The sequence below is a fragment of the Manis javanica genome, chromosome 3, assembly GCF_040802235.1.
Source record: "Manis javanica isolate MJ-LG chromosome 3, MJ_LKY, whole genome shotgun sequence".
NCBI classification, from domain to species: Eukaryota; Metazoa; Chordata; class Mammalia; order Pholidota; family Manidae; genus Manis; species Manis javanica.
The window spans coordinates 56,665,549-56,683,734 of NC_133158.1; the positions used below are offsets into that span (position 1 = coordinate 56,665,549).

At 49.0% G+C, this 18,186-nt stretch overlaps 1 protein-coding gene across 2 annotated transcripts in view; it reads left to right on the forward strand.

Moving 5' to 3' along the window:
• The first annotated feature begins 1,731 nt into the window (after nt 1-1,731).
• HEG1 (heart development protein with EGF like domains 1) overlaps nt 1,732-18,186 on the forward strand; it is a 94,980-nt gene continuing 78,525 nt past the window's right edge. For both annotated transcript variants that reach the window (XM_073231503.1, XM_073231504.1), the window contains exon 1: nt 1,732-2,074. In XM_073231503.1, coding sequence (XP_073087604.1) covers nt 1,849-2,074 — 226 coding nt within the window. In that variant the 5' untranslated portion in view covers nt 1,732-1,848. The remainder of the gene's footprint in view (nt 2,075-18,186) is intronic.

Here is an 18,186-nt window from a genome sequence, read left to right on the forward strand (position 1 = left end):
CCATGTGAAACATTCTTTGAGGAAGGGAGGGAGCAACAGTGATCAGAAGCTCTGAGAACAGCATCATGCTGGTTGGGGCTTATTTAGCTGTGTCTGGGCAGTTGGGCAGTCCTGCCTGTTAATATGAGAGCAGGATCTCAAGAAGTTGAGCTGGGCCATGAGAGCAAACCATGTTACTTACAGGGAGGTGTCTATATAGTACTTTCTTGGAAAGACCTGTAAATTCCACGTAAGAGTCCTGAAAAGTTGGGTTTGTTTTGTGGCTCTTTAAAAACAAAATAAAATAAAACCAAATTGCTACTCTTCACACCCGATTTAAGGAGAGCTTGTTTATTCTGAGCATCCTTTATGTTTTCTGCCAGCTGACTCATTTGGACTGAGTCACCAGAAAGTGGACCTGGGTCCATCTGCAGCTGCCCTGGACACCACAACCTGCTTGTTCCCCTGGAGGCGGATCCTGGAGCTCTGCAGACAGCAACAGAGAGGAGCTGAGAAATGGGGTGGAAAGACAGGCCTGAAAGGAAAGCTTTATTCATAGTTTCCTGAGCATCTGGTGGTCAGAAGGGGTCCCCAGTTCAACTGATGAGACACCCCTGGCCCTCCAGGAGCTCCAGTATTGGTTTCAGTGAGACAGTCTGGAATATTGCAAACTCTGAACTATGGGACCAGAATTAATGATGCCACACGTTCATTCACAGATAAGTCCCTTAATCTTTGGGTCTAGCTTCAGAATCTTGAGCAAGGTATTTTCTCATTGTGAGGCATTCTTTCTTCACCTAGAAATGCAGAGGCTCCCAGTTCTAAAATTTAGACATTTTATCCTTTATCTACTAGGAAGGGAGGGTTATTGACACAAATAGAACTTTGTTTACCAGGAAAATTTGTTCAGACTGTATCTTTGAATCTGTCCCGAAGGTTTACATTTAAAATTCAGTGATCTCTGTGTGTGCTTTTGTTCAATCTGCAATCTGCAACCCTTTTCCCGATGGCAAGTTTGCCTAGCCCTGACTGAATTCACAGTTTTCTTTTCCCTGCAGCCTGTTTGGGTGTCCTGGTGGTGACATTTCTGCAGCACTCTGGTGTGAGCCAAAGGCAGTGGTCGGATGGGGATGGAATCCTGGCTGGACAGGGCGCGATGGGAATAGGATGACTCCCGCTTTGGCGGCAGGACGAGGTGTTAGGCTTGGCAACAGCGAACTCAGCACCAGCCCTGGGGCCTGCAGGAGTAGCGGTGGTGGCGGTGGTGGTGGGCACATCAAATTGGGAGGGGCAGCGACCAGGCGGGGTGGGGAGCAGGGGGAACAGGTTCCACTTCTGCATCAGAACGCTTCGTTTAATCTGGTCAGTGCAAATCCCACTAGCCAGTACCTGCTTTTCATCGATTGATTGTGCATTTAAGAAGTTGAGAAATTCTGTTCTCCATTCGGAACACTCGGTTTTTCCCATTTCTCTCCAAATGACAGAGCGATACGAACGCGAGTGGGGGGCGCGCGCGTGGCCGAAGTCGCCCGGCTCTGCGGGTCTGCGCGCGGCCCCCGCCGGCCGCTCCGGGCGCCCGCCCCCGCCCGGGCCGCCGCGCGGCCGGTGATGTCAGCCCGAGGAGGAGCCGCCCGCCGCGCCCCGCCCGGGCTCATTAGCATGTAGCGGCGCCGGGGCCGCCTCCGCCGCGCGCCCGCCCTGCCCCCGGCCGCCCTCCCGCGGCTCCCACAACTTTTGAGGCGGGGACGGCGCTCGCAGCCGCACTTCGCTCACTTCCCGGCCCCGCGCGGCAGCCGCTGCCGCTCCCCTCACCCGCGGCCGCCCGCGCCCACCCGCGCGCCCGGCATGTGAGCGCGGCGCGCCGCCACCATGGCCTCGCCGCGCGCCTCGCGGGGGCCGCCGCCGCTGCTGCTCTTGCTGCTCCTGCTGCCGGCCGCCCCCGGGACAAGGGGCCGGACGCCCTCCCCGGCCCGCGGCGGCCCCGAGAGCGAGCCGCCGCCGCCCACGCCTCCCGGCCCCGGCCAGGCAGGCCCCGCGCCGGGCGCCGCGACGCGGCCGGGACCCTCGGGCCGAGCGCCCCGAGGCGGGAGCGCGGGTGAGTGAGAGCGGGTCGCGCCCCCGCCCCAGACCCCTCCGCTTCCCGGGCGTCGGGGGCCCCTGCGGGTGGGCCGGGAGCGCGGGCAGCGAGCGGAGAGAGGGATTCCCAGGCGCTTTCCGCGGGTGGCTGGACCGGGGGTGTGACCGGCCTGTTCCCCACCCCTTGGGGGGACACTTACCTCCCACGGTGTACCCGAACCCGCACTCCCCGCCGCCCCTCCAACACACTCCTCCCTTAAGAAAAAAAAAAGAAAAAACCAAAACCTTACAAAAGCTTCTCTCCCACCTTGAGGTGATAAATCCGGCCCACCCATTCCCCAATTCCATTCTTTTCCTAAAGGTACAGAAATGGCCTCTCCAGGTACAGAGCCCTACTTTCAAATATAAGCAACTGATTTTTTAAGGGTTCCAGCCCTGAGGATATTATAAAGGACAAAGTTTGTAGTTGGAAACAAAACACTACTAGTTAACTCTAAAAGCAGAGGGACTAGAGGGACAGCGTGGGGCTCAGGGATTGCGAGGTCGAACTCCTGCAAAACAAACACTGACCCAGGGCAGCCCCTGAGCCTCTTCCTCCCCTTTCTCCATGTGGGCTGCTGCTCTATACATAGCCACTGCCGGTCTTGCCCAGAGAGGGACCCGCCTTCTCTCCTCTGGACCTTTTTATCCAGTTCCTTCTTTAGGTCTGGAAGAAATGCTAAGGACTGAGTGGAATTCCAGCAATAAAACCGTTGTGACCTTGGGAATGTCACCTCTTTTGATCTCAAGTTTCTCTATCTGTGAAATGGAAGTAATGATTTCTCTTCCTTCTAGCCTGCCCAGTGGTAATGTGAAAAAAATGAAAGTAAAAATAAACGGAAAGTGCTTTGCACAAAGTCAGCAATAAGGTGGTGGTAGCCACTGCCTTACTGTGAGAGACACGAGGCATATGCTCTCAGGGTTTTCCTGTAAAAGCAAGGTTTCTTGCTTTCCTGAGTATTTGGAGTTTAGGTGGAAGCTGGGAAGATTTCATCTTCCTGGCACTTCATTTAAGTTTCTCTTATCACACAAACTTTCTGGTATAGGAATTAGCTTGATTCCTGGAACCTAGGGATGCTTCCTCTGATTAAAAAAAAAAAAAGTTTAAAAAATCAGATTCTCCAGAAATCTCAACAACATTCAGTACACCCATCACTGCAAAAAGCTAAGTGCTTGTGAATTTCTAAATCACTAGCACAAGATTGAGAAACAGTAAGGGAAAGGAGAAGAGAAAGCTTGGAAGGACCTGCTGGAGATAACAAACCACAGTGGCTCTGCCTTTAAATGACTTACAATAGATTGTTTTTTAAGTTCCATGAGAAGGAATCAAGAACCTGAAAGAGAACAATTCCTGGCTTCCTCACAGTAAAGAAAATAAGAAACAGTGTTGTTTGTGAGTTTCCTAAATAAAAGTTGGATACAGAAGATTGAGACCGTTTCAGAGGAGGCAGCCAGGACCTGAAGGCCGGTTTCTCTGACTGGTAGTCAGGCTTTCTCAGCTGTGGGGCCCCAGTCTTATTAGGGGATGGGTGGGAGGGATGCTAACTTGCAGGGTCCTGTCTGGATGAGTCTCCTTCCTTCTCTTATGGCTGGGAATCCCCACACGTTTCAGAGAGGTGGGTGTTACAGGGGGAGGGACAGAGGCAACTGACTTGGGGTGCTCAGCAGGTAAGAACTGCAGTTGATCTCCTTTGCTAGTTTGGGCCCCTTCCTGCTCTGCCTTAAGTAACCCAAACTACCTCACAGGTGTGGCAGGTAACACTGCCAGTCTTGGCTTTGCACCCTTCCCAGTTTGATTCATTTTGGGAGGTGAGAGCCACGGAGGCTTCAGGTGCATGAGGCTCTGGAGGAATGCATGTGAGAGTCCCAGAGAGCAGGTAGGCAGGAGCCAGAGTGGTCCAACATTTTTCTTAGAAGGTCCTTAAGAGAGTATCTCGTGATATCCCCACAAAGACTTCCTACCAAGCACCTGCTTTCCAGCTGATCTAAGGTTGGATCTCAGGTGGGATATTAGAAAGGTAAGATTAGAGGAGAGGAAACTGATTACCTGTGAAAACTGCTAGAGCTATTAACATGGCTGGGGACCCAGGCATCACCCATGCTCCTTTTTGGTAGTGGCTCAAAGAAGGTCACTTAGGGGGAAAAAGAAACAATGAACAAAAAAGCCAGCGTTAAGTGATTTCAGTGAGTCCATGTTTCCTAATAACTTAGGAGGATATTACTCTGTACCCTTTTAGTTTGGCCACCATGTATCCCAAGGTACAATTGGTTACTTCCCAAGGCAGCAATGTCTTGACACTGAAAGGTCCATACTGTGTCCCATGTGGATGTCTGCACCCCTGGCAGATAGCCACCCAGGCTCTTCACTATTCCTGTGTGTGGGATGTGCTTGTGCCTGCTTGTAATAAGCTCTGGACTTTTACAAGTAATGTGCTTCATCTGATTGCTGAGGAAGCTGCCTGCAGTCCCTTCTGCTGTGGGGATGTGCCTGTCCCTCATAGCTTGGGCTTCCAAATATACAGTGTCAACAGCAGGGACCAGAGGTGCCTTTTTCTTCCCTGGGACCATTTCTAGCCCTTTTCCTCTTGGCAGAATTCTCACTGTTGAGTAACTGTGCTTGCATTCCATCTGTGGGTGGTTTTAGACTGCAGGTCCCTAGACAGCAGCCCCCCATTTGTGTAGCCATGGCTAAGCTTTTATATGCACCCAGCACCCTGTTGGCTGTTCAGCCATTGTTTCAGCCAGTGGAGATAAAGGATCCTGAGCCTGGAAGCTTTTCTTTTTCTAGGTGTGTTTGTGTGTGTGTATTTAACAACTCATGGCTTCTGAGCCCCAGTTCTGAGTGCTTAAGTTTATACACCTTGATTTTTGCGATCAATAGGTCATACTTTAATTGTGAGATCTGCAGATGAGAGAGGAAAAAAAGGCTTAAGTCATAATGAAAATCAATGCAGAAGGAAAGAACTTTCCCACCCAAAAGGGAAATGACGCTGAGTAGCTGAGCAGCCAGCCCAAGGAATAATAATCTTAGAAAAATGGAGCTCCCTAGAGGAAAGGAAGCGCTGTGAGCCCAGCCTCTTCTGGCCTGTGTTACATAGTTATTGCCTGAATTGCTGTAACTTTGTGGGCCAACTTTGTCATCTAGCGTTAGCTGCTGGGAGAACCATTAAACAGAGCAGTGAAGACCTGGGCTGGGCAGGAGGGGCTTTCTTCCAGATGTGGCCGCCTTTCCCTGCGGTGGTGGTGGGGATTCCTGAGAAGTCCCTTTGCTTTGATGGAGAGTGTCCCAGAGAGGCGGGGTGTGTAGAAAGGGACTCTGTGGTGTGTGTGTGCATGTGTGTTTAAAAGCCACATCCGTTTAGCTTTGCAAGAGCCCTTTTATTGCTTCTCTTGGTGGGTGCAAATTCTGAACAGATATTTTCTGCCTGAGAACTGTGTGGTGGGTAGAGGGAGAATGAAAGGTGTTTGATGCCCAGCTGGGCAGCTGTTGCATCCCTAATCCTGGGGAGCTGGGGAAGGAGTCTCTGCCCTCCCCGCAGTCTCTGCTTCCTGCAGCTCTACCCTGATGGCTAACAACAGTGTCCTTGGAGTTAAGTTGTTGTCTCAGAGACGCTCAGAAAGAAAAGAACAGATGGCAGTTGTGGTTTCATTAGCTCTTACTGCCTTGTCAGTGGCTCCCTCTGCCCCCGCCTGCCTTTTGTATGAACTGGAGGCTTGGGCTGCCATAAATGTCCCTGCCTCTGAAGAATGGGAGGGTAGCAGCAGGGAAGCTTTGGTCTCTCACTGGACTTCTCTGAGCACCTGCCGGCGGTCTGATTGGGGCTTTTGTATTCCTCATCCCATCTTAACCCGAAAAACAATCCTGGGAGGGATGAAATTTCCCTTCTACAGTTGTAGAAACCCAAGCCTGGTGAGGTTAGATCACACAGTAAATGGAGAAGGCAGAATGTTAATCAATTTGATCATATCTGTTTGTTCTTTCCCAGTATCCTCCGTTTTGTCATGGGTAAATGCGGAGAGTTGTGTTCAAAGACCTTCTCCAGTACATTCTTCTTCCTCAGTCCCTTGCTCTTGCCTTTTATTAGAGAGCAGGGACCAGGATTGGGATGAGAGATGGCGTGAGGTGACAGTGGTGATGCGGACAACCTGCAGAGGAGAGATGCGAACAAAAAATTTCATTTGGAAATTGCTCGAAACAAGACCACAAGCCTTTATACATGTATAGAATGTTTTAGAGAGGTTGTGGATTATGCTCTATTCATATGCTAATCCATAGGGAATTAATGTCAGAGGTAGCTACATTAATTATCAACCAAACTAAAATGAATTGGTGACATTCTTAATGGGCTCTCTCCTGGGAGCGTGGCTGACATTATGGGGCAGTTGTTGTGAATACCTAGTCAGTGAGGGGAGAGGCTGAATGGTACCTCTATTCCAGTGCTAGAGAATTGTTTTCTTTTTAATGTCTGTGCCCACTTCTATGCACTTGCCGTTCAACTTGCATAGACAGAAACAAATGTTTCTATCCTGTCTTTTCCCTCTTCTCTTGTTGGAGCATGGCAGATGTCTCAGTCTGTGTCATGCCTGACCGATTTGTAAATCAGAAGCTGTTCACCGAGTCCTTTCTGTGTATGAGGGGCTGTGCCAGGTATGTTGAGGCTGTAGCACAAGTTGGCAGTGCCCCCAGGAAAATGGGCAGTCCTGCTGGAGCACAAACTTGGGAATTGTAAAAACTGACCTAGTAATGCATGAGTGATTTAACTGAAGAAATGTCATTAGAAGATCACACTGACCTAAGAAATGGTGTGGGTGGAGATGGGCTGCATCATGCACAGGGGGAGGGCTCCTCGGGGTAGGGAGAAATACCAGGGAGAAGGAAGGGGTTGACTGGGAGGTGGAGCGACAGAGAGATGGGGAGGGAATTGGCATCAGCAAAATCCGAAATATTGGGAAACTCAAAACTTTTTAAATGGGAGTGGTCAGAAACCCTGGGGAGAGCACTTGGGGAGACTGCTTAGGCTCCGGGATAACTGGGGTCATTGTAGACTAAACGGGAAAGGAGGATTAGGACGGTTGTGGAGGGCTTTCGAGGTGTTTGTTTTTGTCACATCTGCACTGAGGAGTCCTTGACAGTTTTGAAGAAGGAGCAGGGTCGTTTGCTTGTTCTGTGTTCATCTGTGCTTGGTGCTGGGGCCCCTGTATATACCACATACATATCTTCTCTCACTATAGCCCATACTTACATTAGAAATATCAGCATGCCAGCAGGCATTGTATCCAGGCTCTGGGAGGAGAAGACTGGGTGAGCATGACCTAGAATGGGGGTAGCAGAAATGGAAAGGGAGCCATCCAAGGGCCCTTTAAGAGTAAGGCAGGACCACCTGTGAGCAGCTGGCTGTGGGGATAAAGGGGGAGGATGGTGAGGTGCTGCTTTGCTGTGAGGAGGCTGCTTAGGTGCTGTCACTGTAAAGCCGGCAGCTTTCCTGAGGGATGTGTTCTGCAGACAGCTGAGATTGTGGAAGTGAGCTAGCGAGAAGCTGGGGCTAGATAGAGCCCGGAGGGGTGAACTTCAGCAGCAGTTGCAGCCGCTGGCAGGGAGGAAGCCGGCTCTGGCCAGGTGGAGAATGTCCAGCGTAGGTGGTGAGGAAGGAGGGGAGCCTGCCCTGGAGCCAGCCCAGCCTGAAGGCGCAGAGAGGGCCTGGCAGTTTGGAAGCTGGCTGTGGAGGGGCGAACAATTAGATGCGTGAAATATGACGGTCTGTGAAGGTGCATGTGAGTGAACATGTATGCGCCCGGACTTGTTTCATCTGAGTGAAGAGAAAGAGGAAGGTGGGGAGAATGAGGCCTGAGGAAAGGCCGTTGGATTGGTTCTGAGAAGTTCAGGGAGTTCAGGGTGCAGGAAGAAGGCTGCTCGTCGTGTGGAGACCACAGATGGGTGTTGGCCTCCCTGGGCAGGTTCCCAGTGACGTGAAAGAGTAAAAGCGGAGAGAGCCAGAACTCTTGATTCCCACTGTCTAAACCTGTTGTTAACTCCTGACTCTTCCCATGTCCGGATTTGGCAACGCAGCCCACCTAGTTACTTACACGAGAAGCGTGGAAACCACCCTCTGCTCCTCCTCTTTCCTCATCCTCTACATTTTTTTTTTTTTGTCAACTCCAGGTGATTCTGTTTCCAGAATATATCACAAATCTCTCTTTATCTGCACTGCTCTTTTCTGTTCTCTGTGTCTATTCATGTGCTCCCTCTAATCCATGCCCACAGAAGCCAAAGTGATCTTAAAGTGTACTTCACGTCACCTCACTCTCAGGCTGCAGGCCCTCTAAGGGCTTTGCATGATACTTAGTATAAAATCTGGACTCCCTGCTGGAATACAAGGTCCCCAGGAGCTGACCCTGCCAACTCTCTGGTCCTTCTTTCTCCACTCCCCTCTTCTCACCACACCAGACAGATGTTTATTCATGCCAAGCTCCGTTCTGTCTTGGAGACTAGACACATGGTGTCTCCTTGCCTGTAGGGGGACCAGCCTTCCAGGCAGAGGGAACAGCTGGTGCAAAGGCCTTGAGGCCAGAACGAGTTTGCATGTTTCAGGATTGGAAAGAAGGAAGGTCTTGGCGGCTGGGTCACATTGGGCCAGGAGAACCATGCTAAGAAGGTCAGATTTTATACTAGGTGCTGTGAGGGGTCTTAACAAAGGAGTGATGTGGACTGTAGATTGGGAAGACAGGAAAGGAGGTGAAGGTGGGAAGCTAGGGCTAGTTCAGCACCTGACACATGGTAAGTGCTCCTGGTTTTTGTTGCATAAGTGATTGCAAAAGGGGAATATGGGTCCAGATGCAAAAGTTGCAGGTGGCAAGAGGAATGCATGCTTGCAGTAGTATCTCTCTGACTGAGCTGCCTTCATGTTCCTGGGTCATCAAAAAATGGGGTAGGCTAGCCAATACCTTCTGCATACTTTACTCCCCAGTGCAATAGGACAGTGGTCTGGACCGTCTCCTGCAGATGAGAGACAGGGTAGAGGGGCTGCCATTGGAGCAGAGAGTCCTGTGTCCTGGCTGTAGTGGGATGATCTCTCGAGTCAAGGGTTTGGACGTACGTCTCTGGGGTGTTTGCCTTTTGCTTGCCTTCCTGCTTTCCTGACAGCCCAGGAACTGCAGAGGATGAGGAGACATCTCTCCCTCAGCAAGCAAGAGGGCCTCTCTTCCCTGACACTTGTTTCCCCTGCCAGATCAGCGCCCCTCAGTCAGCCCAGAGAAGCCTGCCTTGCTGGCAGTCAGCAGTGAGGCCATAAGGTGATACTTCTGGCTTAGGCTTAGGATGAAGAACTAGTGTTATGGTATTTCCAAGCTGCATGGCCATCTCTGTTTTTTAGAATTACAGCTTTCATTTTTTCTGATTATGAAAGTTTTATATGTTTATTATATACAATTTGGAAGTTATAGGAACGTAAAAGAAACAAAATACCTAATCCAGTGGCTAGAAATGCATTAAAACATTAGCAATTATTATTTTTCATTTACATGGAATATAAAATTTTATATATATAAATGTATAAAACATATGCAAAGCATTTAAAATGTATTTAAAATAGAAATTATGTAAAATGCACATGTACATATATACCCAGTCTGTGTGTACACCCATATGAATATCCAGAGTGGATGCTGTTCCATTATACCATAACTTTTTCCCCCCCATATTTCTTTATTGGACATATAGACATATTCTGGTTTTCCACTATCAAAAACAATGCTGTGGTCTTTGTGTATCAGTTTTGTATATGTCTCCAATTATTTGTTTAGTGTTAGTTCCTGGGTGTGGAACATTGTAAGATTCTGGACAATACTCCCAAATGGTCCCTTAGAATCATACCAGATCACAACTGTCACCATCAGTACCTGATTATGTAGATCTCACCAGATCCTGGTTGTCACCAGGCATTTTGATTAAAATGAAGCAGCTTTCTCCACCTTTCTCTCAAACACAGAATCTTCAGATAGTGGAGGGTATGTATGGGTGGTGGGAATGGTCAATCACAGCATCTCTCTGGCAATCTGGGGCTCCACCTCATCCTCTGATCTGAGACAAACTGAAGAGAGGATGTTTGGGTGGGTGACTGGTTTTGTATGGTGCCTGACCAGCAGGAAGCACGGTGAACACTGCCGATGGAAGTGGATTCCTCCAGGCCAGTCCAGCAAGTTATCCACCATGGTTGTGCCAAACGTAACTACCTCTGGGCAGGGAGACAGTCTAGCAAAGTGCTTTGGCAAAGTGGCCGAGCAGCAGAAGGAGAACACAGGTATTTTAGAAAGAACTGGAATGCAAAACTTGGGATGGGGCAAGAGAATGCCACGGAGACCTCATGTCTTTCTAAATTAGAGCCTTTTCAGTGGCAATAATTGATCCTTTAAATTGTGGAGTTCAGGACCAATCACATTTTGGTTTTAGGTCTATAACAACATTTTGAGAATTGTCTTTACATTCAGAGAATCCTTGACTCTCTAGAAGGGACCTTAAAAGGTTCATCTTTATTCATTAAATGACAGGAAGACTTATTTCCAAAATAAAGGGATGAAGGGCTCTCGTTTTGCCTCATCTACTCTGGTTGATTTCTAACGAGAGTCAGTAAGTTTCACTCTGCACAGAAACTTTTCATCTCTTTGTTCAGGGTATGATACAGGACGTGAGGTCACTTAGATTGGGAGATTATCTGACAAATCCAGGCACTTTCAACTAAGTGAAGTGACTCCCTGCAGCTCCTAGACATGGTTATTCTGGAAAAGGTTCTGGAAACCAGTGAAGCAGTTTCACAACCATGACAGTGACAGTTAGAGCTAGAGTTTGGGGTGGAAATGGGCTCCAGCAGCCTGGAGTGGCTAGAGGTGAAAGCTAGTCTGGAAGGTTCAGGTCACTTTGTCACAGTGAATTTTGGGCAAACCGTTTCCACCTCTGGGTCTCCATTTCTTTGTCTATGAAATAAGAGGTTGGTCTATTCCATGCTAAAAGCTCCCTTTCTGAGAGGGCCCATCTTTATCCTGTGAACACCCTCCCCACTTCCCCGATGCCGGCATGAAGTGTGTGGGGACTCAGCACCTGGCTTCTTAGCTCAGGGTCTGGGAGCTGCAGGAGCTTGTGCGAGGGACGAGGACAAGGATCTGCAAGTGCACCTGTGAACCTGCTAGACCTGCAGCTCCTTAAGAGGAAGACCAAATTATATCTGTCCTTGTTCCCTAGCCCCTAGCACAGGCCTTGGCCCTCGAGCCTCTGTCCAACTTATGGCTGCCCACTGCCCAGGTGGCATAATGCCCGCATATCTAAGGCTCCTGTCAAAAGATCTCTTAAGAAGCTGACAAGACCATCTGCAAGGTCAATAGAGGCTCTTAAAGATGGGTACATTGCTTGTGCTTAACATTTTGGTTCTGGGGTACTTGAGCTTCATGGTCCTGTTCTGGCTTCCCTGTCATGTGAAAGCATTTGAGGAAAGCTTACAGGTCAGATGGCATGGCGGGCAGGCCCTGTGTCCACAGTTCTGTGTTGTTGGGGGCTCGAAGGGAGGCTTTGACCTCGCTGGAGGCCCCGAATAATGGCAGCCTGCACCTCTCATTCCTGGGAAGTAGCGTGGCTGCTGGGGGCAAGGAGATGGATTCAGTGAGTTTGACAAACTTCAGCTCAGCATCTTTGGTAAGTTGGGAGGTGAAAAGCAGTAAGAGAGGTGGGTGAATGAGAAGAGGCGGCAGGCGGGGTCAGGCTCTCTGCCTGGCCCTGTGCCATCCTGGGCCCTCTGAACTGAAGCAGTTGTGCTGGAGGAAAGAGCATCAAGGATAGAAGGGAGAGGCTCCTGGCTGTCATCTGGTAAGATGTCGTTCTTTGTGCAAGGTCCTAACTAGTCACTATCACACCCAGTATTGTCGAAAACCACTCCATTTTCCTTCCCTGGGTGGTAAGAGGAGATGGAAACAGCTTCAGTGTGGAGCCAGGTTTCAGTCCTGTAGTCTCTGGGGCCACCAGGACTCTTCTTATGCCATGCAGGGAGACTCTCTGGAATCATCTTGCCGGGATGCGGTGAAGCCCTGCTGGCTTTGCTGTCACAGACCCAGCGAGGTCCCAGCTTGGGGGTCAGGCAGCCTCTAAACCTGTGCCACTGGCCATTTATGGGAATTTATAGGCTATTTAGCCTCTCTGTGTCTTCCATTTCTCATCTGTCAGCTATTAATAGGCCCTACTCAGAAATGTAAGTGTCATATGCGCCCTATAAGGCAGGTTGCTGGTGCCCGGGCAGGAGGGCTCTGAACATACAGCTCATGATGATGCTCCTGAAATGAATGCCTATCCACACTGACCTTTGTATTGATGACAATACCTTGTATTGATGACTTATTGGACAGGGCACTGGTTCTTAATGTAAAGAGCTCAAGTCCACCTTCCAAGGACCTCTGTTACCTGGTTCTCTCCCACCCTGGGCCCTGCCAACCTCTCCAGTTGGTATTCCTAGAACTCTCTCCATCCTTAGCTTCAAATGCAGGGAGGAAGGAGTAAGATTTGAAGCTTTGAAGTTAGAAAGACTAAGGCCACGGGCTTCACTTGTAATCATCTGAGACCACATTAATGCATATGAAGCAATTAGAATTCAATAAAAACAGTATATGACGTGTGACCCCAAAATAATAAGCCTTTCAAAATCGATCATACTAGGACCTCTGTGGCCAGTGAGTGTCCTCCTTCAGGTCAGAACCTTTAGGGTTACTGATCCTCAAAAGCATTTGAAGGAGTTGGGAGCCAGCTTTAGAGCCAGTGCATGGGCTGCAGCAACTAGCTGGTGTTTCTCTGCAGTTAAACCTCCTCCTGGATCCACTGTGTGGTCACTGTCTCAATCGCCTGCATCAGTCATGAGACTGGGCTTTGACTCTTTGTTTCCAAAATAATCCAAATCCATGTCCCTTGTGATAACTCAAGAGAATATTCTTCAGGCTTTAGTGAAAATTGGAGAATTTTATAAAACAGCTTGAGCAGTAACGTCATTGTTAGAGTAAGTATGGTTTTAACGGGACCTCTTTGAAGAGGATCGTACTCATTGGGTAGGTGAATTCTTGTGGTTTGTTAGGAATTGTTTATAGACCAGTCATGCCTTGTGGTAATGGAGTGCTGCTGTCTGTAGCTGCTGGCAGCGTTGGAGGAGGGCGCCAGTGGTGGCCCAAGAACTCTGACAGGTCAGAGGACTTTTGGTCTTAACCCCTTCACTTTCTAGCTGTGTGGCATGGGACAGCTGCCTAATGGCTCTGGGTCTTACTTTCCTCATGTTAAAAACTGGGATAATAGTGTCTATCCTGCTTCTTTAAGAAGGCTTTTGACGGGGGAACAAATACAACTGTGACTGTGAAAGCACTTTCAAATGTAGACATAGCAAATAATTAGAGTCATAGTATGATGAACCAACTCTCATCCTGGGGAAAGCATGTTGCAGGTGTGAAATGAATTAATCCATGTGGATAAGCTTTGTCAACATTTGTGCTATGTATATGTTAGTCATTAATGCTTCCCAGCCACGCACTGGGTTTATTATTACTCTAAGTGGCGTGGGCTTCATGAAGGTGGATGCCAGCAGGGTGAGTAGGAAGTAGGAGGAGGAGGTGGGGGGAAGGAGAACATTCTAGGAAATCTCAAGAGGCCTTTTTCAATCCCCCATCTCTCTGTCCTCTCAGCTGCCTGTGGTTGCTGTGAAGAACTTTACCATTGCCTCTCGCACCACCAAGTGGGATGTTCTTCACAGGTGTACCTTTGGCCTCCTACCTCCAACTCAGATCAGTGAACATTCATTGAGCACCTCCTGTGAGTCACAGTCTTTCACAAGGGACCTAGAAATGTGATCAAATAAGTTACCTTGTGTAACAAGATTGAACAATAATTGAAGGGAGAGATTCTCTGGGGAGGGCTTCTTGGAAGTGGTGGCCTCTGAGCTGGTTGTGAGAGTCAGATTTTGCCAGAAGGCTAAGGGGCAGGGAAGACCCCGTGGCTTCACCTAATTCCTCCAAGGGGCTGATTCCCATGACCACCTTGCTTCCTACTGAAATCCACCTGCCAGGCATCTATACATGGTTTCCATGCTTTACTTTCAACCTAACAGACAACGGCTATACAGCAGACATGCCACCCCGTTGTCACTGAAACCTTCCCCCCTTTTTCTGTTTCTGGTCCCAGCAGTCTCTGTCACACATCCAGACCTTCCACGGTCTTGCTGCCTTTTCTCACCCACCTGTGATCACCACTGACTCTTCCCTTCCTGCCTCCCTTTCTTCCTTCTTCTGAATCCTGTCTGTAGGCTCAAGTCCTGCACAGGCTGTCAAGGTGGCACATCCTGTTCGGGTCCTGAAACTGCAATTTGGATCCAGGTGTCAGGAGGGAGACACCCCAGAGGCCCACCTGAGGAGGCCTGCCTCTCCCCTCTGGCTTTCCCTTTGAATACGTTACCATTTCTCCATAGCTCTCTGTATTTGTGTTGCTCTGTCCCTTCTGCCCTCATTCTTTCTCTGTTTCTGTGTTTTTTTTAAACTGGACTTTCTTTGGAGTCAGACAAACCTAGACTGAGGGTCCCGTTCTCGATTTGCTGTGTAACCGTGGGCAATTTCCTTAATCTCACTGCACCTTGTTTCCTTATCAGAAAAGGTGGGGTAACAGTGGTGCCCGCCTTCCCGGGTTGTCTTGGGGATTACTGGAACAAGCCATTGAAATGTTTAGCATGGTGTCTGCAGGGAGCAAATGCTATCTACATTTGGGCTGCCATACGAGCAACCATAATAATTATCCTGCTCTGGTGGGTGTCTTCTTATAAAAAATTCTCCATAGCCTTTTTTTCTCTCTCCTTCCCTCTTGTTTCTCCCTTTGGTCGTATTTCTCTTTTCAGCCCCCTTCCTTTCTGCTCCTTCTATTTTGTCTCTTTTTCTTTGCTGGCTATGGCATGCCACTGATTTTTAAAATATTGGTTATATTTTCACCAAGTGTCATGTTTCCCAATCGTAACTTAAAAAGCTCATTAGTAAACTTTTAATTTATCTCTTTAAATAAATTTTACTTACACACCCCGGGGCTCCTGGTGGGCCCACAGTGAGCACCCTACTCTGTGACAGGGTGACGGCAGCCAGCACGCTTCCCTCCCTGCCCCAGTCCAGGCCTCGGGCCTTTGTGCCACATCATTCCACTGTGTACATTTTTGAACATTGTAAGCTTTCCAGATAAATGATGCGTCTATGATTTCCTTAGAGTCCTGGGCCACTTCACACAGGTCTGTGGAGTAAACTAACTGCAGATCATATAAAAGCCAGCTGCCAGTGCCGAATGTGTGTTTAAAGTCCAGGGCCACATCTCATTATGTTGGCCCTGCACATGCCCCGGTAGCAGGCCCAGCTCTTCCTGACCCCCCTCCCTCTGCTCCTCTCCCCCCTTCCTCCTCGGAACCAGGATGTTTTTCCTTGCCTTTTTATTGTTTCGTTAACCTGGCAGGCCTCCTTTGGTGGAGTCCTGCCACCAGACTTCCTCTCTGGGTGTGAGCAAATGTTAGTTAGGGTGACAGCCTGGGGGGCAAGGAGGCCTGCTCCCAGGGAGGCCCGGCACCCCACCCCCCCGTGACCTTCACCTCCAGGTAGCACAGGGAGCTGCCTCTCCAGCCTCTTTCTCAGTATTGCCTGTTTGCTAAAGACCCTCCTCTTCAGCTCCCTGGATGTTGAGTTGTCAAAGGGTGAGGGGGCAGAGAAAACTGAAGCACAAGGCGCCCCCACAGAAAGCCTTTCTGTTTAATTGAGTAGGAATCTTCTGACTGACCCTCAGGCTTTTACTCAAGGCCTTTTTTTTAAATCTATAGAATTATTTTTAAAGCAAAGACTGTGAGGTCACATCAAGGTCCTTCATCTTTCTCTCCTGCCTGGGCAGGCTGCCTCCCTCGTAGCCCCCCAGGCCACCTCCCTGAATTCTGTTTCTGGAAACCTGACCCCAGCAAGACTCGGGGGGCTGCGGGTCAGCCCGACCCGGGCCACAGCTCAGTCCTGCAGGCCTGCCTCTCCCCAGAGGATGCTCAGCTGGACAAAAGCCCACTTTCTCACAGGGAGGGGAGGATAATACGCCTTGTGAACTTTAGGCTTTTTGTTACTGGAGGCTGTTCCAGGGGAATCTTTTTTTAAAAATCAGATCATCTCAAGTCCAAACACTTCTCAGTGTGTCTGATTTTTCTATAGAGCTGCTCCTTTCAGGGCAAGAGCAAGGAAGGAAAAGAAACTCACTGAGGGCCCCAGACAGTCCAGATTAAGCGCTGCCTTTTGTTCACACAAACTCATTTGGCTTCTAAACGTCCTCCACCCAGAATCATTACATCCGCAGCAGTGTTTCAAAACAGCCCAGAGTGGCCGAGCTGAGTAGGCGGCTGCTTTTCTGGTGAGATCGCAGCCACCTTCCCCCTCGCCCCTCAGGTTCCTGCCTGCCCCCAAATATCCCAGCACTGCCCTGCAGCCTGAAATCCCCCTCATCTGGAGGATTCCTGAGGTGAAGGCAGTGAGGCCGCCCAGGGCCTGCTGTGGAAGGGCTGGGATCGGGAGGCGTCGGCAGCAGCCTGGGAGGGAAGCTGGGATTCTGGTCTGAGCCCTGTGCCTTCTGGACTCCCAGGGCACCTTCTCTGCCTCCTGGGCCCCTTCTCACAACCCCACAATATCACAGGGATTTATTTACATGGTTTGGTCCTCTTCGGGAAGTGGTCAGCTCATTGAGGCAGATTGTGTATGGTCAGTGCTCAGTAAATATGTTTTTTGTGTGTGTGGTACAATATACATAACTTAGAATTGACCATTTAAACCATCTTTAAATGTACAGTTCATTGGCACTGAGCATATTTACAAATTGTACAGCCATTACTACCATCCATTTCCAGAACTTCATCATCCCAAATGGAAACTCACTAAGTCATGACTCCCCATTTCCCCCTCCCTCCAGCCCCTGCTAACCTCTATTCTACTTTCTGTCTCTGTGACTTTGCCTATTATAGGCACCTCCTGTAAGTGGAATGGTATAACGCTTGTCCTTGTTTTGTATCTGGCTTATTTCACTCAGCATCATGTCTTCACAGTTCACTCATGCTGTAGCATGTGTCAGATTTCCTTCCTTTTTAAGGCTGAATAATAGTCCATTGCATGTCTCTATCACATTTTGTTTATCCATTTATCCCTTGATGGGCACTTGGGTTGCTTCCACCTTTAGCCCATTGTGACTAATGCTGCTATGAATGTGGGTGTACAAATATCTGTTTGATTCCCTGCTTTCAGTTCTTTTGTGTATATACTTAGTGGAATTGATGGATCATATGGTAATTCTATGTTTAGTTTCTGAGGAATGGCCAAACTGTTTTCCACAGTGGCTGCACCATTTTACATTCCCACCAGCAAAGCACAAAGGTTCCAATTTCTCCACATCCTTGCCAACACTTATTTTCTATTTTTTAAAAAATAATAATCATTCTAATGAATATGAAAGTAAAAACAGTTTTGTTAAACTTATAAATGTTACTTACTGGCTGTATTGTGGATTTGGGACTGTTACTGCTCCCCTTGGTCCCCAGTCCTGTCATCTGAGGGTGGGACTAGTTGGTTGCTGTGCATCACCTTCGGAGATGGATGGGGCACCAAAGAGAGTCCAGGTGATTTCCCAACTTTGGCCAGAATGAGTGATACAAAGCACTCTGCTGCTAGCTGGGGAAGCAGGCTGCATGCTGGACATTAGTTTGGGAATTGCTGGCTGAACTTCTCTCTCCTCAGTCCTCACTGCATTTCTGTTTCCGTGGTTAATTAGGAAAGACACCAGAGTGAAAGAGCTGGGCCACTTATTTTCTGGGTGACTCCAGGCAGATGATTTTGGTGCCAGGCCTCAGCCTTCTCTTCTGTAAAATGGGCCAAGATTCCCTATTTTGCCTGCCACTCAGAATGTCAGGATCTAACCAAAATGATTTAGACCCCTTAAATCATCTTATGAAACGTGCTGGGCAGATTGTAAATGTGTGGAATTCTCAGTTTTATCTCTGAGAATGGGAGCAAAATTTCATTCTGTAAAGTTCTTGTGGACAA